The 25,773-nt window shown below is 40.2% G+C and overlaps 1 protein-coding gene across 1 annotated transcript in view; it reads left to right on the forward strand.

Annotated features, from left to right (window-relative positions):
- The window catches only part of GAS6 (growth arrest specific 6), a 40,269-nt gene that overhangs the window by 3,418 nt on the left and 11,078 nt on the right, over positions 1-25,773 (forward strand). The window contains exons 3-10 of the mRNA XM_014885136.2: positions 10,857-10,881; positions 11,655-11,717; positions 16,372-16,494; positions 18,037-18,156; positions 20,287-20,412; positions 21,636-21,757; positions 21,864-21,982; positions 22,374-22,563. Of these exons, the coding sequence (XP_014740622.1) occupies positions 10,857-10,881; positions 11,655-11,717; positions 16,372-16,494; positions 18,037-18,156; positions 20,287-20,412; positions 21,636-21,757; positions 21,864-21,982; positions 22,374-22,563 (888 nt within the window). The remainder of the gene's footprint in view (positions 1-10,856; positions 10,882-11,654; positions 11,718-16,371; positions 16,495-18,036; positions 18,157-20,286; positions 20,413-21,635; positions 21,758-21,863; positions 21,983-22,373; positions 22,564-25,773) is intronic.

Genomic DNA, 25,773 nt, shown 5'->3' on the forward strand with positions numbered 1-25,773 from the left:
TGGTGTCAGACTAAAAGTGTTGTCCCTCTTCCCTTTTCCCCTCCATTAGATGCTAATGAAATGTATGAGTCTTCCTTACTGACCCTGCCATTCTCGATGATCCTGTGGTAGTGTGAGGAGAATTTCAAGACATTATTTCAAGACCTATGGCCTAAAGATGTGATAGGAAATTGCATTAACTTATTCAATAAAACAGTTCCAGAAGTTAAGGTAAGATGAAGCAAGGCTGTAATGTAGTATCACATGATGCTTCCCAGGTAAAACCATATCTTTATGCAGCCAATCGTAATATCTAGAGAAAAAATTTACAGAAAGATACCTATTTCCTGGACAGACCAGTAAATGAAGTGTCACATACCTATACCAGAGCACCCTTTTTCTGTGCCTTCCATTGTTTCAGTGATCAGCTTTCCAAAGCAACATCTGCAGGCAGTCAGCTGAAGATGCACATTCTCTGAAACCTGAATGTGGATTTTGCCACATGTGCGATTGCTTACATCAGCTGCTAAGAATAGTGTATCAGGCAGGGCCCAAGAGCCATTCATGTGCAGGGCAGTGCAGCTTTTGTCTTTTATGTTACGGAAAATATAAATATCAGCTCGCTCAGACTAGAGGAAGGAAGATCAATTGAAACATTTTTAGATTATTTTTTTTTAAGAGCCAGAACAAAACTCACTTTGTGCCACTTGTATGACTATACATGGTAAAAGCAAGTAGCCTGTTTTAATGAGTCTTGCAGCCTACCTTTTTCATGAAGCTGATTATAACATCCTTAAACATTACTGCAGAATTCTGGGATGGCTCCTGTTTTGTAATTTCATTTATGCTAGAGGTGCCAAACAGAAAAAATAAAAGATAATATGGTGGTAAAAAAAAAGAAGGATGGAAAACATCTTGATGGGAGATATGCAGACTGTTTCTAAATGTGATCTATTCAAAATATATGCTAGGTGTGATAGATGGGATGAAGTTGCAAAATATCTTGGATACAGAGATAAGAATGTTATCTTATTTAAGACGTTGACAAGGTCTTATAAAAGCAGCACTGCAGAAATATTTGACCTTGGTATGCAGTCAAGGTATTACAGCTTGTTAAGTGACTGATAAACTACTCTGGAATTTGTTTGACCTGCTCTAAAAATCTGGTCATCCAAGCATGTACAGAAAAGGGCAAAAGGGATTGTAGATCCTGATCTTCTCAGAAACATTGTATTTCATTGAAGGAAAAATGTGTCCTTGTGCAAGGAGTTTCTCTGTTTTGAAAGGCTCAGCATAGGGAAGATGTTTGAATTCAGCCTCTTATCCTTTGGTACCATAGTTCAGCATCTGTCCCTGCACATTTTGCTTGCTGTTGTTATTGCTGAAGAATTACTGCTCTTCCTGCAGCTCACCATTGAAATTACCATGCTGAGTGCATTGAAAACTGCTAGGCACACCAGAAACGCTGATGTAGGTCAGCCTGGCCACCTGTGTTTACTGTTTATGGATTTGGCCCTCAGTAGAGCGCTGAGAAAAGCCAGCTGGTTTCCATGTGCGTGCAGAATGGACATCTGATTCATAGGCAGACACGTGAAAATTCTGGGTTTTGAGGGACTTGCATCCAAAATGTAATTAAAATCTACGTCTTGTCAGATACACAAAACACTGGCAGAGAATCACAGTGTAACTTGGGACTGAAGAGGAATCTACTCCACTCTCCCACTCATGGCAAGGGCAGCAGTGACACCAGACCAGGCTTTTGGGGGCTTTTATCATCCAGCAATGTCAGCATTCTTTCTGCTAGGCTAGGTTTATTAAGAAACTGAAATGCAGATGAAGCAATGTGTAGGGTGTGAGAAGGCTCAGTTTGGTTGGTTTTCAGTGTGTTGATGGCTCACTTGGTTCTATTTTTCATGTGTTCCATAACATGACATGGTCCTGATAACACAGATGAGCTTCATCCATGGACTAGGGTAATCCAAATTTCATTCTGATCTTCTAGGAGGCATGCTTGCCAGGCAAAGTTTAGATGTTATTTCTAAGAATAACAAGGTAGATACACACTTGTAAATATTAGTCAAGAAAGTATGAAGGCATGTAGACGGAGGAGAGGAGTTACTGAGAGAGTGAAGCAGTGTAAAATATCTCTAAGTAATTTAGTCAATGTTGTGTAGTCTAGACGTGAAAAATACTCATGTCATCTTTAGACGCAGATGTCATCATCCCTGTATAGAATATTCCTTTCTAGGTCCTGGCAAGAATCTGGTTTTATTTGCTGTGATAATTCTTCTCGATATACTGATTTGTTTTGATATTTTGAGCATGGAGAAAGGGCTAGATTTATAGCTGGTATAAATTTCTTTTTCTCTTCTTGTTGGTGCAGAGAGAGAGAAAGAGTTATTGGAAAACTCTGTGCTGATGTTTTAACCTGCTTGGACTCAGTACATGGAAGAATGGATTCCCAGGCACAGTGGTACCTGCTTAATAGCTTTTGAGAAAGAAAATATGGGGATATTTAGACTTTTGTCCAGGAAGGGATTGAAGTAGAGAAAAAGGAAGTAAAAATCTGAGTGCCCTGGTATATGCCACAGTGGCATCCTGGTCTGCTGGGATGAGATCTGGGTATCCACCAGGTGTTCTCCCTTCCCTTTCTTTCCTTCTCCCTGTAGTTTGGTATAAAAGACAAGGGAGCTTTGTACCAAAATCCAGTGGGTCTAACTGATCTGCAAGGCAAAAGGATTGGGACTGTGGACCAGGACAGTCTTCTTTGTGGTAAAGACACAGCATTTGTTGGCATTGGTGATGTTCAGTAGGGTGACAAAAATACTCCTGCCTGCCTTAGGAGGAAGGTTATGCATTTATTGGCTAAATGCTGCTTTATCAAAAGTTGTTGAGAAGGGTGAGCAAAGTTTGCTGTTGGTGGAAGCAGACACAACTCCATCAAATCTGCTGGACTCATACCTACCTTATCTGTATCAGTTTCCTCTCATGAGAGAGCAGCCCAAAAATTCAGAATAGACCTGGAAGTACTGACACACCACATCACAAAAGCAGTATACACTAAATGTCCTGTGCAGCAGGAGGGAAGGAGCAAGAGAAGACAAAAAGGGACTAATATGCTGAGGGGCTGTTTGAAGATAGGTTGAAAAAAGGTGCTAAAAATGACGAATTGAAGAGGGGTGTCTATACTGGTTTCAAGATGGATGATCATGGAAAAGCAGATGAAGTTAGGGTAAGTCAGCTTTCTAGAGCAGCACAGTAAGTTTTAATAAATACATGAGAGGGGAAAAAGACAATTAAAAATTATGACAACAGTTTTGTGGCCATGAACTAATTTCATTTTCTTTTTTAAATTTAATTTTAAAAAAAGGAGCAGCCTACTAGGAATTAATAAAACTTTTTAGCGCAGCTGCTTAAAAGTAGGTAAATAAATTGGCAGATGTGTTTCATGTGTGTTCCATACTCTGAGTGAGCTTAATGAATTACAAGCAGTCACTTAACACTAAATATGAAGAACAAGGATGGAAGCACTACCACAGATTTAGAAGAAACTGAGAAGGAGCAGAGCAACAAGGTTTACTTCTCCCCTCAGCTGATCTAGTTGAGATAAGCAATTCCTTTGCCTCTTCTTTTCACCCTTCTTGCACAGCAATTTGGGTGACTGCATGGACCAATGAAAGTAACTTAACCTAAAGAAAAGTTGTCTGCAGAGAATAATGGTAATTTTGCAGCTGGATCAGTTCCCCAGTCCAGTGGGGACTGATACAGTGGAAAGGACAGCTTGAGGTTAGGATGGGAAGGCCAGGTGCTGGAAGAGAAACAGAAATGATTTCACAGCTCAGTATGTCAAAACAATGAATGAGCAACCAAGCCTTGGAGAATCTGATTGAAGCTTTTCAGCAGATCTCCCTTCTGCATCTTTTCTTTCATCACAGTTTCACTATGAATGCTGTTCTATGGGCTCCCCATGCATAGACCATGTGGGGAAATTTACTTATTGATGGATTTGGGTTTTCTCCCTGTTCCTTTGAGCATTAGCAGTGGGAACTAGAAGAAGAGCAAAGTTGGGAAGTAAGGAGGATACCCAGAGAGGGGAACAAGTGTTGGTGTTGTCTTCACTCTACACACCTGCCAGGACAGAAGGGTACATAAATGAAGAGAAAAAAGGCGAATAGGTCATGCTTGCACAGCACAGAATCACATGTTCCTGGAAAGCTACCATATTTGGCTCATTCCTGGAATAGTGTGTTCTAGATCAATTCTAGAAAATATTTAGGACATAAACAGAAAAGCAAAAGTTACTTAGTTATTAAAATAATGAATAGGGAAGTATGAGATCAGATTCTTTCACAAGGGCCTGGTGTCATCTGTCACTTCCCTATTCCTTACTTGCCTGTGCCCTCTGAGTCCAAACCCTTAAATGCCTCAATGTGATTGAGTGCTGTTAGCATGAGTTGCAACCTCTGCAGATAAGCAAGATCCAAAGAAACAGAATTACATGACAAGGAGGGGAAAAAACTTCAGTGGACAAAATGTCACAGAACCTATGAGAGATCATAGGTATTTAAATCATGTTTGATGGGATATATGACATGTTCTGCTTTAAAGATGTCTAAAATAATTACAGATGGTGTTGGAGAGACAGCCTTTTGCTTATGCTATGTGTTTTGTCAGATACTGTTTTCCTTAATTTATCTGAGCGAGTGTTAGTTTACCCACATACAAATACTGTAACTCTTGCAACCAGTAAGGATTCAAAAGCAACATTGAATGAACATTTGTCATCAAATTGAGATCTTGCACATTATTGCAGCTGGACGGAAAATAGCCTTTCAGTTCTGAAACAGTGGAGGAAACCTCAAGACATTTGTGATCAGATTTTTGTCAGAATAACTTAAAAGCACATGCAAACAATTGGAATCACACTACAAATTGTTTTTGTTAAAGTATTTGGCACCAGTTATCTATTTCACACTGTTCACTGTCTAATCAAACACTCCCTCAGGCCACCTATAGAAATCATGTCTCTGTGTCCCCTGCATCCTCACAAAATGTAAAGTATATGTGGCATATGTGAACTTTTCTTTCCTTTAAGTAATTTTTTTCTCCCCTTTAATTATGCATTCCAATCATCGGTGGGTTTTTCCTCATTGCAGAGAAACAGTTTTTGCTGAAGTGGCAGCTCAGTAAACTATTGGGAAACAGTCTTGCTGTCCAGAACAGAGCAAAGGGTGTTATGACAATGGATGGGTTTTATTTCAGAATTCAGGATTCTGCAGAGGTACCTAGTCTCTATGGAAGATGTCATGCTGGACTGTATGGTCTTGAATGCTTCTATTCTAGAAAGTTCAACAACTTGGTAGAAGGCAATCTTTGTGCACCTGAATAGCTGGACAGTGTGAAGTGCATACTTGACAAATGGACAAAAATCTAAAAGCTACCCTAAGCAGCTGTAACTTGGGTGGTAGGAGATGAGACTAGGAGGCTGCTTTTGGATCATAATGTGACCTGCTTGCTTCTCTAATGCCTCTAATGTGGAGAGAAGTTCTCTTTGCTCTTTGTATAAAGAATATAGATTGCCACAAAGCAAAATAGGAAGCAAATTAACCTGGCTGAGTGATGGGTCCCTCATGATGAGAAGGAAAGCTTGTGCAGGCAGCAAGGTTTCAGCATAAATTCTGTAACTAGTGGTTCTACATATTTAAAATTCTGACTTGCAGATACAGGGGGAAGGGCCCAATCGTGCAGTGTGAGATTTGCTGTGCACCTAAAGTCTAGGGCTGAGTTTTAAAAAAAGGAGGACAGTTCCCGAGCATTTGTGAGATTTGCATTCTCAGGTTGTAACTTTAAGGATAACGCAAGCCCATAGTGTGGAAACATGAAGAACATTTATAAATGAGGTCTGGCTGTGCCCAAGACAAACATTCAGTCCTGAAGGAAAGAGGAAAAGGGAGAGTCATTATATGGAAATGAGGAAAGGGCATAATGTGGGAGTTGTTGCTACTCTCTTAGATGTAACTAGGTAACTAAGAAAGTGCTTTTTAGAAATCACCGTTGCTAACACAAGTTGGTGAAATGCTCCAGTGTTAGTGGCACTGCAGTCACAGAATCACAGACTGGTTGAGGCTGGCAGGCACTTCTGGAGGCCTCTTGGTCCATCCTCCTTGCCCAAGCAGGGCCACCAAGAGCCAGATGTCCAGAAACATGAGCAGCCTTCCTATAAAACTACACCTTTTATTTGTGGCTTCTAGAGCTCAAACATGATTTTCATTCGAGTCCATGCCTTACAGTCTTACCTGACCTGGTACTCGAGCAAAATAAGCAGCAGCAGTAAGCAGGCCCTTTTTTCTGAGGTCTCCAATGTTACCAATTACTTCAAAGTAAAGCAACAGTGAGAACATTTTCCTGGTGTCGGCAGGGTCATTGTTATGTTTTCAGAAGGGCTATTTTTATACAGTGACTCATGTTAACGCCTGTTCTGATTTGGTGTTTTTCCATCTTCTCTAAAAACGCAGCAGGATTAATGCATGCCCTGTATAATTGCACTAACTTCTGGATTTTACCACTATGGACTCTGGCCATAGAGCTGAAAATAGATGGTGACCCCAGTCACAATGCAGGTTTCCTTTGGCAGGGAGGCTGACATAGGTGTTCCTGCCCCTTCTAGCTGTGAATTCTCACCTTCATGTTGCTGCTCTCCTCAGCTGATTCAATGAGAGATGTTGTGGGAGTGGCCCCAGAGAAAACTGTTCTTATCATTTGGAGGGAAAAAGCCAAATATAAAAATGAACAACCTGGAGTTTCTGAGGGATTGCTTACTTGGGTTAGTTTTTTTGAGGACGCTTTTAAAATTATGCTCTCTTAGGTATCCAGACTAAGTGTTGTAGTGGCTGTTTTATCAGGACAATAGTAAACTCCAGCTGCAGGTGGGAGAGGAGCATCTTAGCCCCATGAACAGGATTCTTACGCCCATGTTTGGTGTCACTCTACCTTGAAATAAAAGCATGCACTCTTAGATCTTGCAACACTTTTGTGGAAGCAAATAATTGCATTTAATGCATCAGAAGACTTGCTTCTAGCATGTACATATATTTGTGTGAAAGGGATGGGGGCTGTAGAGCTCAAATCTTTTCTGTTAAAGCACAGCTCTGTCTTCTGGGCAGCAAAACAAAGGTTTCTGGAGCTGAGCTGAAGTAAGCAAGCCAGGACCTGCCTGGAGAGACTGGCCTCATGCCGTGCTTTCCACCTCACTGAAAGAGTGGAGATGTGGAGATGTTGGGCACTTCTCAGTCTCACCTGTTGCTTCTTCTTTACCTGGGATCTCTGCTGAGCTGTACTTTGGGTGGCACATGACGTGTAACTCACGGATGAGTTACAGCTCTGGTGTGTAGCTCATACTACATGTTTGACCTGTAGTGGCAGCAGATAAAAGATATAATTTACAAAAGGACCATTGGTGTTACTAGGGCACCACAGGCTGCCAGTGTCCTGCTGCCAGGCCCTTGACCATTGCAGCTTCTGCCATCCCAGCCATCCTGGTTGATACATGGAAACCAGACAGACAGAAAGTTTGGTGGGTCACAAAGTAGAGAGGTGGACATACATTAAAGTTTTCTTGGCGGGAACAGTCACAGAGGTTGGAATTTTTGACACTGCATTTGTGATATTTGGTCTCTTGTGGAGGTTGGAGCTTCTGCAGCCTTTGTCTTCCTTTTGCCTGCCCTGGGACATTACTACAGGACACATGGGTTAGAGAGCTTGGTGAGGTCAGTGTCTGTGCAGCAACCTGTCCAGAGATCTTTATGTCCAACATGTATTTGTTTATAGCTTTTTATTAAAAAAGCCAATTGCTCCTGCTTTTATTTTCAGCAGTAATTAGGAAGCAGATCTAAAGGGGAAGGGCTGACCACACTTAAATGTTGACCTTTTTTGTCAGAATCCAAACTGAAAATTTAACACTTACATAATTCTGTGGTGATTTTTGCCACCCTAGTGGTAACAGTTAAATAACTTCCTGTGTTTTGATCCTGTGAACGGTGTGTGACTTTCTGGATGGTGACAAGTTTATTGAGCCTGAAATTGAAGGTGACTTCTTGAGAAATCAGCAAAATAGTAGCACAGAATCTTTGCCAGCTCCTTCTTAGCAAGCCTCAAAGCATTTCTCTGGGCATTTTTGTAGAGTCCTGAAAATACAATTGAACACTTCTAGTAGAAAGAAGATGAGTTTCACACTTGTAACGGGGCCCTAATCCTGTATAGGATTTTCATTTTCCCTGACGTATGGGAGTCATTAAACCATAGTACATCACAGAAGACTGAAAAGACATTGAAGAGTTGAGTGCTCACATGAGAAATAATGTGTGTCTGTACCAGGTTAGGCACAGCTTGGATTTTTAGCTGAGAAAACTTCTCATCAGTTTTTTGAAAAGGGACTGCAGTTTAGGCAGGTTCCTTTTCTCAAGGTGTAAGATCATTCATCATTCTTGATTAATCTTTTCTCTGAATGTAAATATATTGTCATTGTATTTACAGAAGCCAGCTGTAAGAAAAATTGAGTATGGAAAAAAATGAAAAGCTAATCATACAAGAATGAGTAATGTTAGAACTTGTGAGCACGTGTCTTTATTTTAGAATGGTAGTATCAGCAGGTTTTGTAAACCCGGAGAAGTACTACTGATCAGCAAGTGCTTTAGTGCTTTTGTATAACATAAGCAAATGAGAAAGACAAGGGCAGAAGAGTTAAATTTCTATTAATAGCCTCCTGTTTAGATTACTTGGTTACAAACTTTATGGAATGAAGCTTGTGGTGTTACAATGCCTTGGAGTTTCACTTATCTGTTGTTCAACTGGCATTCAATCAATACACAGTCAGTTTGAATTTGGAAGTTACTTCTACAAAAGTAAATTCTGTACCACGTTTCTAGCACTCAACTCATTCATCAGAGGTCAAGGAGAAAATGCCTTTGCCACCACTGACATGGAACAATTAGGCTGATAGCCATGAATATGAAAGGTCCTATTTATTGTCCTGTGAGTGCCAAAACAATTGTTCTTGCCAGAGTCTGGATTATCCTGTTGGTGGTTAAATGCCTCTGCACATTCTTGTGAAGTACATGGAATAAAGGGAAAATAATGAAAGAAATGTTTAGAATATTTTATTACTTGCCCCTATCTTTTTCTCCTCAAGTGTTGGTTGAAGTTCAGTTTGTGGTTATAGCACAAATGGGCGCCCATCTGAATACTTAGACTGCTAGATTTATTTTTATTTTGACTGCATTTTTTTTTTTGCTTGTCGTTTCCAAACTAAACCTTAAAAAAAAATAGAGGGAACCATAGTGAGTTCTGAGCTCATCACTCTGATGAAACATTTCAAGCTGAAGAAACATTTCAAAGCTCAACCCCAAAAGATGCCAAGCACATCACCCTCATGCCAGAATTGAAAATTAACATAAGTGTAGGCTGCCACTTCTACTTCTTTGCTGATGCTCTCATAATTTAGGCTGAGTATTTAAATGGTGCATTTCAGTAACTGGAGCATATTTGCCAGAAGCAATTGATTCTTCTGGTAAATGACAGCAGTGCTATTGATTGTAATGGACATTCCAGATCAAACTGAATCATGGTGTGTGCCTGTCTCTGTTGTTTTTACACGCCTGTATAGATCCGGTCCAAACATCTGTTATAAGAGGAGAAGAAAAAATAGTTTATTCTCTTGCATGTTGTATAAACAAATTTATTTTTGTAGAATGGAGGTTATTTACTGTCCCAATCTCACTGAAGATAGTGTTATATGTAAATTGCTCCTCTTGCATAAAAGAGAATGATACTGTGCATATGTTTTCATAATTAGATGAGATGTGGTCTACTCAAACAAAAAAAATGAAGCACTGATACAATGCATTAGTTTTTCCTCATTCAATGCCCCAGTTACTATTCTAACAGCACTTGAATTAGTGACTTAAATACTATGAAAACGAGCATGCATGAAGGTGGAAAAAAAATGCTTTTTTCCTGGCCAGAAAGTTTCGTATTTTTTTTAAGAATGTAATACAATTGTCAACTTCAGCCAATCTCCCATTTTTCCATGCAGCACAACTGCATTTTTCTGATTATTCCCTGTGTTGGTGCAAGCAGCCATGGGACTCACAAGGCCTCACCAGGCTGACTATTCTAACATGCAAGGTTAGATTCACATCAGCAAAATGATGCTGCTCTCACCGTATGCCTGCACTTTGTTGATGCAAAGTAGGGAGGAGTAATGCACGACCATGTAGACAAGAGGAATAGCAATGCCCTTTGCAGGCTGATTTTAGAGCAATGGGTGTCAATTTCTCTCCTCTTGCAAAATGTCATTGCTCCCTTCTTTGAGCATCCAGGGTGTGATGTGTGGGTGGTACAGCAATGGGTGCTGTTTGAGTTTTAGGGTGCTCCTTCTAAGAGAGAAAGGTATTTTTTCTAGTGGCTGTGATGTTCATATCCTGCATCAGCAGAATGCCTTCGAGGAGGCAGGGGGTGACTGAATGATCCTGTGCTCTTCCCCCTAGGGTTTTTCCCCTAGATTCCAATTCCTTCCCCTGCCTCATGCCATCAGCAGCAGCTTTATCTCTTGGGGGGTGTCTTCATGCTCAATCACTGACCAGATCAGCTGCCATCAAAAATTACCTTGAGAAGAGTTCATGTTTCTTTCCTTTTCAAATGACGAAATGCACAGTATAATACTGTGCTGCTTCTGGTTCTGAATAAAAGGAAATTAGGTGTTTAGAATTGTTAAACAACTGCCATAAAAGACCACTAAAGTAACAGCAGCTCTTAAATAGCATGAAAATAGAAGCAAATATGATTCAATAAGTCTTATTTTTCTCTTTCCCCTTCTACAGGAATATTTTTACCCGAAATACTTGGGTGAGTTGCAGCTTTTATTTTCACTTTGTGGGAGTGCTGGCATGTGCCTAACACTGGAGCTTGTCACAGCTGAAGCCTCTGCTAAGGAAAGTGATGGAAATCTGATTGCAATAAACATGCATTGCTAACGTTTAAGATAGAATTTTTGTTCCTTATTGTACTTTGAGGTGTGTGTTTTTACTTTACGTGTACATTTGGAGACAGAGATGCTTTATGTGTTTTCTGCATGTTAAAATCTTGATGTTGCATATATATCTGTGGCTTGCAGTGTTATGAAATAATTTGTAATTTTCTACCTTTTTCCCTTTTTAATTAAGTTAGTTATTAATTAATCTTCTTTAAAAATAAAAACGTGCCTGATTGAACTACTGGCTTATTCTATTGACTGTATCATAGTCATGGCATCATACTGTTTTCTATTCATGTTAATATGTTGTACTTACGATCACAAATGGCACAGTGGGAGAAAAAATGTGCTTTTTAGATATTTTAAGAGGGTTAATTGGTCAAATTGGAGTAGCTACTGCCATAGTTTTGGAATCATAGTAGCACCTGGTTAAGTGATCATCCTCTTCAAATGGCTTTTAATTGCTGTACATCAAAGCTAAAAGATTTTAATGAACTTCAGAACTTTAAGGCATCTGGGAGATGATAATATTGCACAGATTTTACATCTGTCTTCCAAATCCTTGCAGGCCAGGTATCATTTTACATGCTTTGAACAGCTGTCCTTCACCACTGTAACAATAACAATTTCATTTTCTGTTTTTCAGCTTGTATTCAGAAATATGGGTCACCGTATACGAGAAATCCAGATTTCCTTACATGTGTCCATAGTAAGCATTTTTGTTTTTTATATTGTAGTTAAATGTTCTCTCATTCTACCTGAAGGTATGGGACTACCTCACCCATCTCTGTTTTTGGCAGTATTTCAATACTGGTCTTCCTATTCTCGAGGTTTAAGACTCCATACCACTAAACAAAATATTTTCCATTTTATAACCTAATGCCATCTTGCTGTCATGTTTTAGTGCTTTGATATTGTATGATGCAAGTTTCTTTCCCACCAGTTTCCCAAGGTTTGAATAATATGAGAAGCAAGAGGGACAAGAAATAGGAGGTACCATAAGTCTGTACACTATCCCTCATTTGGCCCCTCCTTTTCTATTCTCTTGAATTCTAGCTTTGGCTCACTCCATTAAAGAACCTCAAGAAAAGTTTAAAGTCAAACCACACTTATGTCAGCCTTCTTGACATTAAGAGATCAGTTTCATGTATCGTGTGACTATGCTTTGAATATTGCTACCTTTAAAACCACAATTCAGTTCAGAAAGCCAAACTGAGCTTTGTAGAGGATGGAGGGCTTTTTGTCCTTCACTAACACTAGAGAAGATAATTTAATGAATCCTTCCAATATATTTCTAGTTGCCTTAGCTGTGCCAAAGGTAGAAAACTGCATAAATATTTTAAATATGTCCTGTGAGCATTTCAAAAGTGGAGAAAATCAGATGTATGTATATTTATTTTCTTTTTAGCCCTGGGTTTCAGTCTTTTATAATGATCAAGTTTAACTAGTCAGGTGTTCATACAAGTGCTACCAAAGCAGAATCAGTATTTAGTCAACTTTTCACATTTCTAAGCTACATTAAAACAACCTTTTTTAAAGAGTGAATTCCAAGGTTAATAAGTGGTATGTGAAGATTTTCCCTCACATATTGCAGCAGTATCACTTATGGATGTTGACTCCTTTGAACTGGGAATCCTCAGACCTGTGATACCTGTGCTGGCTGCAGTATGCCAGCTACTCCAAAGTGGGATGTGAGGCTGAATGCTTACATGTACTTGTGCATGGGGCACAGCAAAGAGACAGGAGTTTCTGCTGAAAATGGTGATATTGACTGGGAACACTTGTTCCAAACAGCTAATCAGTGTCTCAAAATGAGTCTAAAGGGTAGTGATGAAAAAATCTGAAAAAATAAAAGCTGAATAATTGTTTTTAGGGATTTCTGCCCATTGCAGATGCAGTGGTTTGGAAAGAAAATTATAATATTTTCCCCCATTAAAATATTAAAAGGTTTTTAAATGGCTGAGTTTTGGCTAGCCATCATCAAGAAGAAACAGAGAAGGAGCCTGAAATGCACTTGGAAGAATGACAGGCTTTGTGCTTGGCCAATTCTAGTGTGTCTCTTAATTTTTCATAGATGCTGCCAAGACTATGTAGCTCTATGGGATTGTGCCTGTAAGACACTACTAAGCTTTGTTTCTTAACAGCCTTTCTTCTCTCAAAACAAGGTAGTGGAAGGTTCTTTTAACCTGGTGTACAAAAACATTGAACAACCTAAGGGCTGGAGGGTGATTAACTGCACTAGTTTGTACTGGAAATAAGGTAGAAACTTTAAGTATGACAGTGATTAGACAGCTTAGACAGAATATGTGAGGATTCCTAATTTCATACACTCTTGAGATGAGGCTACAGCTAGGATTCAGCTCCAGATTCAGAAGATTCAATACAGTGTGTAAATAGGTATTTCCAGTACGGGTGCTTGCATGAGCAGTATTCCCATCAGTGTTGACAGAAAGTTAATCTCCTCTGGTTCTAGAGGGATTCCCCAACCAAACCCTGTCTGATCTGGGGAGATCTGGGTCCTTCTACAGACTCTGTTTATTGTACTATCTCCACTGACTGCAATCAGTATTTATAATTGCTTTGCAGATAGATGCTTACTTTACACATGGATATCTATACCTTCTCTGCATATCTGTATCTTTTTCTAAAAGGCATCCTGCAGGTCATCAAGGAATTAAGGATTTGGTTCTGCAAGGCTTTGGAAAACTCTACAGGACTTTTGGGAAATGAAACTTCATATGGCTTTAAAAAAAACACAATCAGATTTTTGTTAGCTCACATGTGCCCAGTTTTTACTATTAAATTACTGAGTGTAATATTATTTGCAGCCTAGCATTTTATGAAATTTCTATGTGAACCATTTTGTGGGTATCAAGGAATAAATTCACAGAACAAAGTAATGAACTGAAAGTGACAGTCAGCAGGCATAAGCAAAGTCTTCTTTCCATACAGATTTCAAATATCGAATTGGTAGTTCTATTCTCTGTCTGCATTTACAAGTTTCATAGGTGCTATCAGACACAGCTCAAAGCACATTCAAAGGTCATGCTCATCACTACTTTTAACAGCTTTACTAAAATCTGTCATATAAATGAATGAAAACAAAAGCTCAGTTTTTTCTTTTGCAATGGTTTCAATAAGGAGCACCTTCTATGAAGGCAGCAGAATTACATGACTGTGAAGCCACCAGAAGAGTATAAGTGTGTCTCTTATGTTGTCAAACTCTCGTGATAAGAGGGAGCAAACAATCAGCACAGTGCTGATGTGATAGAAATCTCTGTGGTTGATATCCATGGATTATACCATGGGTTGTTACCCTGCTGGGGAATGGATGTATCCACAGAAACTTGTGGATATATCAGATAAGCTGTGCATAACCCTGTTGACTTGATTTACTTATCAAATGACTGAAAACACTGCCATATTTAGGGGGCTTGGTGTGTACTGCTAAAAAGCAAAAATACTTGGCTAACTAAACCATTCTGTTTAATGTACACATTCTGATCTGTCTAGGAAAAGGAACATCCTGGACAGACTTTCTCTATTGTGGCTCTTTGCCACCTTAACCTGGCCTCTCTTCCCCCAGCTCCTCCATGTCCAGCAGTGTGTCAGCTGGGAAGGGATTTATTGGGAGGTGTTCTGGCAGGTGGATGTTAGGGCAGCCTATGCAGCTGTGCTTTGTTTTGTGTGGCCTGGCCTCTTTGGCTGTGGCTTTGCCCCAGCTCTGCACATCTGGAAGGTTTTGTCTGAACATCAGGAAAGCTTTTTCACTGTGAGAGTGAACCAGAACTGGCACAAGTTGCCCAGGGAGCTTGTGGAGTCACCATCTCTGGCATAACCAAAAGCCTTGTGGCCATGGTCCTGAGCAAGTGGCTGTAGGTGGCCCTGCTTGAGCAGGGAGGTTGCACAAGTGACCTCCAGAGATGCCTGCCGACCTCAACCACCTCAGATTTAAATCCAAGACAGTCAGTGCAAACAAAAATGCTGTTCAGTGCTTAATGAGACATCAAATGGAGCTGCTACTGCCTACACTCACAGAAGTGTTAAAAGTTCTTTCAAAGCAGCTTGTCATGACAGTGACTTTCAGGATCACACGGAGAAAGCTAAGAAGAGACATGTAGAAGTAGAATAATCCTGACAAAAGTAGAAGTCTTAACTTTTCTCAGTTTGAGAAGCCTGACAGGGCTGCTAATCTATTAACAGTTCCTTTCCTAAAAGCCTCCCTGCCAATTCTACAAAGTCGTTTTTCAGATTATCAAGAGTTTGTACTGGACTTAGCAGAACCAGTCCATGGAAACCAGTGGAGGTGTTTTCTGCTGCTGCTCACTTAGTGTGTTCACTCTGGGCATTTCAAATGCTGGGAGGAGATATGTGGAAAGAAAGGCTCTTGAAGTGGTGAGCTTTGCAATCTGCAAAGTGAGCTTCTGCACTGTTCCTTCTGGTTGAACTTGTGGAAACAGTTAACACATTGATGTTTTTGAAGACCACTGATCTAGAGCACTGATGTTATCAGGCTACTACTACACGATAGCTACCAACTCACTTTTTTGTGGAAACAAGGGTATTCTATCACCCTTCCTTTAGCTACCCCTGTGAAGTGTCCCTGGGTGTTGTGCAGGTAAGTGGGTAGGTGAATTTGGACAGATGACTACAGTTGGTGAGTAGGTAGTTACATGATACTTTGAGATTTATTCCTTTAGTCATTCCCAAAGTGTGGTGACTACTCCCCTGCTTCTTTCCAATGAGAAAACTCATTGCCAAATCCTGGAACTTGGCTTAAAATCCCCATAGGAATATTGCACTCTTTCTAAACTGGATTCATGGTTTGCTTTCCTTAGCTGTTGATATATGGGTATTCCTTTTTTTATTTTCATTCTATGTAATAGAAAAGATCTAACAAGAATTTCATTTATAAACTTTTGCTAGCCAGAAATCTATCAGCCCTGGTAAAATCCTCAGTTGAACTAGCAAAAGTGATTGAAAAGAGTACCCATCCTTTATTGAGTACTTTAGTTGATACTATCTTTTTTTTTTTCCCTCAAAAATTAGTGAGAGTAGAAAAATAAGCTACTTTGAGTTGTTTCTTTCAGGATATGTCCTTCAGATATGGGGGTGGTAACTCACTCCCTTTCGCAATGAAGCAAATTCCACTGCATGTGCTCTGCAAAATTCCTGGCACAGCTTGTTTGGCATGTGAGCACTAAGAATTAGCTTATAGTTTTGCCAGGTGCAAATATTTTTGAGTGATTCCCCAATACTGTTTAAGCTTCCCATCTTCTAATGAGAATGAAACATCTGGTTCTCAGTGACTTCAATGTATTGTTCTGTTTTGTTTTGGTTTTTTTATTCCTTGTGTAAATCAGATTTGCCAAACCAGTGTTCTCCCAATCCTTGTCACAAAGAAGGGACCGTCAAATGCGAGGATCTCAAGGGGGATTTCTATTGTGAATGCAAGCGTGGCTGGCAGGGAAAAAAATGTGAAAAAGGTAATTTGGTTTCATTATCTTTTTTTCTTGTAACAAAGATATTTTGGGTTTTGCTGTATTCTCAAATGATCACTGATAGAGTGCTGCATAACTCAAAAGTCACAGAACTGAACCTGGATTACACACTGCTGGTGTTTTTACCTTTCTGGGAAACAGGTAGTTTTTTTCACATTAACATTTTTATATGACTTTAGTAGAGCTCAGCTTGATCTTGGCAAGGTAATCCAAGAAGTTATGGTCCAACATTCTGCTCCACCCCTCTGAAAGCAGCAGCAGAAATAGAGTAGTTAGTGGCTTTTCAAGCAGAACTGCATCAGCTGCTGGCTGTGAACCCTGGTGTAACAGATCACAGATTGCAGAACCAGAGAAGCTGGCCCATCTTCTCATTAGCATCCCTGCAGTGGAACAATGACTTCCAAGTCAAGTTGAGGTCTGAGTCTGATGACACACAAACTGATAAAATTGGTCTATTAAAGCCTCCTTGCTAGTCTGACCTTATTCTATGTCCACTTAATTCCACATATTCCATTGGTGTATTTCCATCACCTCAAAAGAGCATTTCAGACAGAAACTACTTGTGCAAGAAGTTCTAGCTGCCCATAGAGTTTTGTCTACAAGTTATGTTCCCTCCTCTTGTTTTCTGATTTCTTTGTCTTGTTTTTTCTTCTGCTTGCAAGGCATCCTGTCAGGGCCACTGCTTTTTTGCTTGCCAATAGTAAGTAACAACTAGAAATCATATTCAGCCAATCCATAATTGTGGCAACCAAGACAGCAGGAGATCCAAGCCTTTCCTTCTCATGTAAATATTGTGATGAGTTTATTGGATCACTCAAGCATCTTATTTAATCACTTCAGAAAGCAGACCAGTCAGTATCCAGTTGGCTTTGAGAGCTCAGACACCGATCAGTCTGAAGCATATTTCCTTATTTTCTAATAAAATGCCATGACATGATGTTCTACTCATCAGCTAACTCTGGAGTCCCATAGGCAAGCAAGACTTGATGAGCAGGTAGGGTAGATTGAGAGTGAGGCTTTTGCTGCCAACTTCAGTGGGGCACAGTTAAGCTCACAATGTTCAGCAGGTGTGAACTTGGAACTTCCTATGTTCTCATGACTTCTGTAATAGTAACAATATAGTGTTCCTGTTTTATTTAAAGCTTTTGTCCTGAACTTACTGGCCATAGAATAATTTTAGTACTTAGTTATGATATAAAATACATAACCAGTTTGCTTCTGCAAACAAGCTTCTTTGCCTCCACAGTGACTAAAGATACTTTTAGGTATTCTCAGAGCTGTGAAGCAGATACTATTCAGTCACAGATCCTTCTCTCTCCTCCTTTTTTTTTTTTGTAAGCTAAACAAACTTGAGCTTATATGCACTAAGTGTTTGAATGAAATCTTTGTGCTTTTTGTTATCACTGTGTTGCAACTGTAATACTGTTTCTTGTTTGGTCTTTGTCCTTCCCAACGCCTGTTCCACTCTCACCCTGTAGATTATTTACAGATGTGAAAAGCTGACTGTGACACTTTCTTTTGATGTAGATATTGATGAATGCAGAACGCAGAACGGTGGCTGTAACCAGCTCTGCCTCAACAAGCTAGGCAGCTACCGCTGCTCATGCTACAGTGGTTATGCTCTTAAAGACAGCAAAATATGTGAAGGTAAGCTTTGCTGGGACTCTCAGTTTGCTTCAGGGGGGATGCTTCGTGACTTGTGTCTGTATTTTGGAGAGCTGGGTTGCCTTGAGCAGTCTGGTTCTGCTCCCTAGCCCAGCAGAAACTTGCTGGTAGTTTCTCTCAGCTTTACTCCACTGGGCTGTGCTGGGTGCTCCAGCCAGCCTACATGCCTGGGCTTGTCAGCAGTTGGACCATGATGCTCTCAAAAGCATAACACAGGCGTGATTCATGGAGGATTTGTGGCTTGGATTGTGCTAAATTGGTTTGGTTGATCAGTCCTCATATCCTGACATTGAGAGGAGGAAGTGCTGGCCAGATGTGTTATTATGATTCTTTCCAGTCTCACAGTGTTGTAGTATGTGAGCCATTTGTTTTTCTTTTGTGTGTTTCTTATTTTATTTTTTTAGATTTGGATGTGTGCAGCAGCTAATGAATTCAGATAGATACAGATGGCTAAATTCACTGCAACACAATATTAATAGGTGTAGAAAGGCCCTAGTGAAGTTTGGCAGCTATTTATTTTGGCAGCTGAGAACAGAAAGTGAGGACCTGAAGTTTCTGATCGAAACTGCTGTATGAATTTACATAACCAAAACTTAAGCAACTGAGATTTTAAAAGTGTTAAGAAACTGCATGCTGAGACAGACTCAATAACTCAACAACAGGTGGCTGTTAAAGTTATGTTCATCTTATGAAAAAACAGGTATATATATCTCTTAGAGATGGATGTGATTACAGATTTCTAAACAATTTACATACATGATCTGAACAACTTATTAATGGAACGGATGCCTGGAAAGGCTGACCTGGAACAAGGACTAGACAGAGCAAAAGAAATAAAATAGGTATTTTTTTAAAGGATACACTTTGGGTGGTGCAAAAAGAAAAAGAGCAAGATTTTGTTTCTATGTCACTTCCACTCTAAAAAGTGATAACTGTACATATTACATGGTGTCCCTTCCTAATGAGAGCAGCAGCTTAGAAGAGCCAAGTTCACTTTTGAATTGTCCTCTGGTGCCAGTCAGCATGGACAGGTGGATGGTGAGGGGCTCACATATGTGTTTGTTTTCCTGTGTATGTACATTTGTTCTATGCCCTAGTACTGTCTCCCAGAGCACTGTGAGCACTACAGTATGAGCATTCTGTAGCTTCAAAATGTGACCTTCCAGCTGCTGAGATTACTGCCAGGTGTGGTTATCGATAGCTCATATTTATCATTGCATTTTGACTTTTTTATGTTTGTTCCTGTCATCATGAGCATACACACAAAATTTCCCTCTTGTCTTGATTTGTAGGCTAAGCTACACAGAGTACTCAGCCAGTTCATTCATACATGGGAAAATCAACAAGAGTAATGTGTAACTGTAGTTTTAACACATACTAGAAAGCAAAAGTAAATATTAAACTCTCAGTACACTGCAAATGTTTTGTCAACACCAGGACTCTGCAGGGTATTAGTTAACATGTGATGAAAACAGTCAGGTTTTTTTATGGACTTCCAGTTCCAGTTCATTGCCTGCCTGCCCTTATGGCAAAACCCCACATCTCTCTGGCATGGCTTGTTCTCTGTGACAAATTGAGCTGTTTCAATTCTCCTTTGCTACTACAGACCAGCAGATTTAGATCTTAGCTTTATAAATATATGAAAAATTTATTTTTTGCCTGTCTGAGGACACTGAACAGAAATCTCTGAAGTGTCACAGGCTGAGTGTTCCTTCAGTGTTTCAGTAAAATTCATGCTGCTTCTCCTAAGTTTCTGCCTGTTGCTTTTTTTAACCTGCAGTTTCAGCCGCCCTGATTGGAGAGAGTGGGGCTTTTTGGTTTTGTGGTTGTTGCTTTGTTTTACAGTTTTACAGTTATACAGTTTGTCTCCTGGTTCACTTTGCATTGTTTTTTCCAACAGTGGTTAATGGCTTAAGCTAAAAAGACCAACTGATTTTTGAAGCCTGAAGTCGCTTCTGATAGCTAGCTAACCCTAAAAGTAGATTCATAAAGATACTGTTTTTTCCCTTTCCAAAATTACACAGGGATCTCCTTGCCCTAAGCTCACTCCATGTGAACAGTGAAGTGATTATACTTCTCTGAAGTTGTGTTGTTTAATTGCTTGTTTTGCAGACATAGATGAATGCACAGCATCAGCAGACATCTGTGGAGAAGCTCATTGTAAAAATTTAATAAGCTCGTATGAATGTCTTTGTGATGCAGGCTACAAGTATGATGACCTGAGAAAAACTTGCCAGGGTAAGCTCAAGAAATGTGTTAGCATTTAATATGTAATTCAAATCTGTAGAACCCCAGAAATTTAGTTTCAGGCTTCAGTAAAAGCTTTTTCTTATTTCTTTTTTAATCTTGCTTACGCACTGGAGTTCTGTTCCCTTTCCCTAGTTGGGAGTAAGTTTGCAGCTTGCAGTCACCTTTGAGTTCATCGAGCTTGCTGTCATCTCTAAGTTCAGTGAGTTTGCAGTCATCTTTGATTGAATCAAGCTGTACAAGCCAAAGTACTGAGATTTCTTGAAATTTCAACATGTGCAAGATCTGGTGAAAGCTCAGAAGCATCTATGCATGTTGCTGTCTCTCTTCGTAAGACAAGAAAAGTTACAGAGCAGTAGCTCTTTTTTCAAAACCTGTCTTGTGATATATTACTCTGAACTAGCAACTCAATATGTACTGGAAACATGCACAGTTCTGCTGGCTACACTGCTGCAAGCTTTCTCAACAGAGTAAGTTTTGAAAGTGTTCCAAAACCAGCATTGTTCCCTGTGTTTTGTCTAAGCTAACGTAATGACTCAAATCACACTCCAACCAATCCTGTTGAACATTAAGTGTTAAACTCCGCCTAAGAGATCCCTGTGGGCTGTCACGGTTTGCTTTCCTGCATTTGTTTGTGAAGAAGATCAAAAACAGCTGAAGAAAAAAAGAAAACAGTGAATGAGAAGTTCAGGTTATATGCAGTCCCTGCCTGCAAGGAGCAGGAGCCAGTCAGTACAGGCATAGCGGAAGGGGCCTGAGGGGAGGAAGTCTTGTCTAGAAGTTAAACCCAGGGCTCTGCTCCAGCAGACAAGTAGTTGAGCTCCACTTCCAGCCTTCCAGCTGACTTGCTATGTATCTTTGGGCAGCTGGAATCTGTCTCTGAAAACAGATTTCACAGAATAAGCTGAGTTGGAAGGCACCCACAAGGATCCAAGGATGGAGTCCAGCTCCCAGCCCTTCACAGCACCATCCCCAAGAGTCACACCATGTGCCCAAGACCTTTGTCCAAATGCTTCTTGAACTCTGTCAGGCTTGGTGCTGTGACCACTTCCCTGGGTAGCCTGTTCCAGTGTGCAACCACCCTCTGGGTGAAAAACCTTTTTCTCATATCCAGCTTAAACCTCCCCCGACACAACTTCTGCCCATTCCCTCAGTTCTGTCATGTTTAAACAAACTCAGTGTTTTGGTCTCTCTTCTTTGCTGGTCTTGTGCAGATATAGATGAATGTGAAGAAAAGCTCTGTGAACAGACCTGCGTCAACTCACCAGGGAGTTACACCTGTCATTGTGATGGCAGAGGGGGAGTGAAACTTTCCCAGGACATGAACACATGTGAGGTATGTCAGTGTTCATTGCTGTAACTGCAAACAGACCTTTACTTTACAGAGTTCTCTTTCTGCTGTGTGAGGAGAATAAGCACTCAGAAATGTGTTTTGATTATAGAACATCGTACCATGTGTGCCTTTTGCTGTTGGAAGGAGTATTAAATCCTTGCACCTGGGGAGGATGTTCAGCGGCACTCCTGTTATCAGGCTGCGCTTCAAAAGGAAACAACTGACGAGGTGAGGGCAATTTAGAATGACAGTGAAATGATCTGACAGGCTTTGAAGCATGCAAGGGAGTTGTTACAATAATAATTGACTCTACATTCATTGTTATTTGCTTGGATTATGAAGTCCTGTAAGGCTAAACATTACCTAAACCAGTAATTAAGAAAGAGGCAGCCTTGACCACAGAGCTGTTAGGATAATTACTGAAACAGAGTGCTGTATTCTTTATTCTTGATGATGTTTTAAAAGCCGTATTCACATCTTAAGGCTTTCAGGAGTGCATTAAAAGCTAGTATGTTTTAACAGAACTTTAGAGCTGCTAGGATTGATGTATGTATAGAAAGTACTCTGTGGTTTTTGAACTCTGCATAACTAATTTATTTCTTGGCACCTGTGCGGTCAGACTTGTGGCTGAGTTCGACTTTAGAACCTTTGATCCTGAAGGTATCCTTTTCTTTGCTGGAGGCCATCAAGACAGCACATGGATAGTGTTGGCTTTGCGCAAAGGACGGCTGGAGCTGCAGCTGAAGTACAGCGGCATCGGCCGCGTCACCAGCACCGGGCCACTTATCAACCATGGCATGTGGCAAACGGTGAGCACAGACCCCTGCTGAGCTCTCACTCCTTCTTGGCTTCTTTGGGATGTACTCATTAAGTGCAGATAGACGTTGTGTATTCTTGGGAAAATGATTTTCCAACCTATCTCTCCATGCATGCCACTATGTTATACATTCTACGGTCAGAATGGAATATATTTCCTAATAAATTGAATTATACTTTGTATCCATTGTAATATAGGCTGCATCTCTAATTTGCACAACCAGAGCAAACACTTGCACAAACAGTGCCTTTGAGATGCAGTAGGGCTAAGATGATTTCACATCAGTTCAAGAAGATGCCCTCTGGGTGAGGGCTGGAAGTAAGGGGGAAGGAACTCTGTTCTTTTAAGAAAGTTTCCAAGTGTGTTTTGGGTGGAGGGGTGTGTGGTTGCTTTTGTTTATTTGTTCATTTGTTTAGTCACAGGCCTTAGATTTTCTGAGGCCTTAACAAATCTCTTATGCTACAATATACTTTTTATACTATTTATATACAAACTAGACTGCTTCCCTTGTAAAGATATGGGGTCTATTATAGAATCATAGAATTCCAAAAAAGGTTGGAAGAGATCTCTAAAATCATGTCCACCTGTCAACCCAGCACTACCACTGTTACCCCTAAAGCATCTTTTTATTGATACCATAATGACAGCAACCTCGTGAGATTGTAAGGTTTGTAAGGGTTCATGTTCTTGGCACTCTCACAGAGCATTGGTGATTTTGAGAATGTAATGGTTGTTGCCATTTGTGTCAGGATCGTGAAAAACATCCTGCAGTGTAATCTACACTAGATGACCACTTTATACATGCTTTCTCATTTCTGCCTTCTCCTCTCCTTTCATTTTTTCTTAATTAATTAGTTCTTTTAACCGTTGATGTGCCTCTTGGACAGTGGGTGGAAAGTTCTCAGCTAACTCACATATGAGACAAATGCAGATACTGGTAACTGTGAATCATTTTCTGGTTTACATTTTTTAGTATATAAAAACTCAAAATTATACATTAAAGAAATAAGCAAGGTGGGAAAAAATTTGTTTCTAATTAATGAAGGAACTATCAACTACTGGCATTTGTTAATGTTTCCAGCAGATGAGGTGATGTTTGGTTCAGTTCCTTTAATGTCAGCAAAACAATTTTAGATTCCAAATGGAGAGCTGTCGAGGTTCGGTGTAGCTGTAGATAAAATATCTGATATGCTGTATCTTTACATAGAAGAATAGCTATAAGCCAGTTCTTACTGAATTTTATGGTAAGAAATGTTTTGCTAATTTGAAATATGACAATTGTAATTGCCTGCAAACAGAGGATAGTGACAGAAGATGCGAAAAGCAGAGTGGATGCCACTGGGGTAACTTGGGAGTCACAAAAATCAGCAGTTACCAAGCTAATTCATTTAACACTGGAGCTAACATACCTGTTAAGTGCCAGACCTCATTATGAGATAATTACAAACCACCTCATATTAGTTTGAGGGGACACAACTGAAATGTGTTTTCTTTCTTCAGGGAGAGAAAGCAGTGTGATAAAAGTAAGTGTCATGTTTAGGCAAGAATTAAATGTCTCCTGCCAGCTATCAGTGTCAGGGCTCTTATCCCCAGGTATCATCCTAACCAAGATACTGCCTGGCTGAGTGGCTGCAGAAATGCACTGTGCATATTTTCTGAAGGATTGTGTAAATCCCCCAGAAATCCTTCCCCAAGGCTTCTTGGGACAGTACAGACCAAGCTGTGGGTGCTGTGTGGGGCAGCTGGGCAGGACTCACCTGATGAGGTGGGGGCAGAGGTGTCTCTGCAGCCAGGGGTGCTGCCCTGCACGTGGGCTGAGCAGGGCTGGGCAGCTGCCAGAGGCATAGATAGTATGGGACAAGTCAGGGAGAGCATCATGCAGTGCTGGCACAGGAATGTGTGCCTGGAGCAGGTCAGTGGCCATAATTCTGGTGACTGACTCCCAGAGTGAAACAGGGCAGTGCTGATACTGCCCCAAAGCAGAAGGATTTACCCATGGACAAACAGCAGCAGGAGGAAGGAGCCTTTAGTCTCTTGAATTCATAGTTTACACCTTAGAGACCTGGGACTTCGTGTGGTTTGCTGTGGGGCTGTTGATTTCTCCTTTCCCTGCTGTATTTTCTCATCTCTTGCTTTCACCCTAGAGATATTTGGCTCTCTTCTGTTTGACATCTAGTGTCACACACCTCTAAATGCAATTTAATCTATATGGCTGAGTGATAGGACTATAAATACGTTCCTACATTTTATCCCCTCCCTCATTTCTCTGGTTTTCTCTGTCTGGCATGGTTTTTAATTTAGGAAATCCCGTTTAAGGATTTCTTTTTACTGTCTCCTATAAAACCTGCAGCCACACATTTCATTTTAAACATGGACTTGTGTGTACTTTGCAGCCTCACTTTCTATGAAATACAACTCCAACAATCTTCAGACATCACAGCCCAGGCTCAGGTGCAGTTGTGAGCTTTAGTCTGGACTTCAGTATGCACAGAATCAAGCCCTTAGTTTTGGTTAGATGTTAACCAGAGGACTTTGGATATTGGAGAGAACTTCATGTAGGTTGTGAGAAAATAGCAATTTTACTATTTAACTTTCAGCAGATGGAAAAACAATGAGTATTTAAAAGCAAAATATATGAAAAAGCAGTGTTCTCATCTCTTGAGCAAAAGTTGCATACTTTAACAGAAATACAAATGGCATTTTCAGATATTCTACCTAGGTATTTTCTCTGGTGTTAATCCTTCCTAAGATATTTTGAAATGAGCATTGAACCAGCATTGAAAATACAAACAAGCAAACCTCAGGAAAGACTTTTAATCTGGTCATTTGTGTGTAATCCAGCTGGATGAAGTGGCACGTATAAAATTATGATAGTAGCGAATGCACTCGCCTTCTGTTTGTTTTGCATGTCCAAAAACAGTCATCATTTTGTCTTATTTTTGGTGTTCAGTTTAGTACTGCTCTGAGGACACAGTCTGGTTAGCAAAAATAATAACTTACCTGCACTGTTAAATGTCAGGGCTGAAAGTTAAGCAATCACGAGATTGGTATTTGTTTTAACCCTGCAGCTGACTGTAGGTCTGTCCCTTTTCAGTGCTGTCCACTTGCTTTTCAGCAAACAGAGGACAGGCTGGCTATGTGCTATGAGCTATCCAGGGCATGAATCCAAAACACAAAGCTGACTGCCCATATGGCAAACCAT

The sequence above is a fragment of the Sturnus vulgaris genome, chromosome 2 (assembly GCF_052056855.1).
Source record: "Sturnus vulgaris isolate bStuVul1 chromosome 2, bStuVul1.hap1, whole genome shotgun sequence".
In the NCBI taxonomy this organism is placed as follows: Eukaryota; Metazoa; Chordata; class Aves; order Passeriformes; family Sturnidae; genus Sturnus; species Sturnus vulgaris.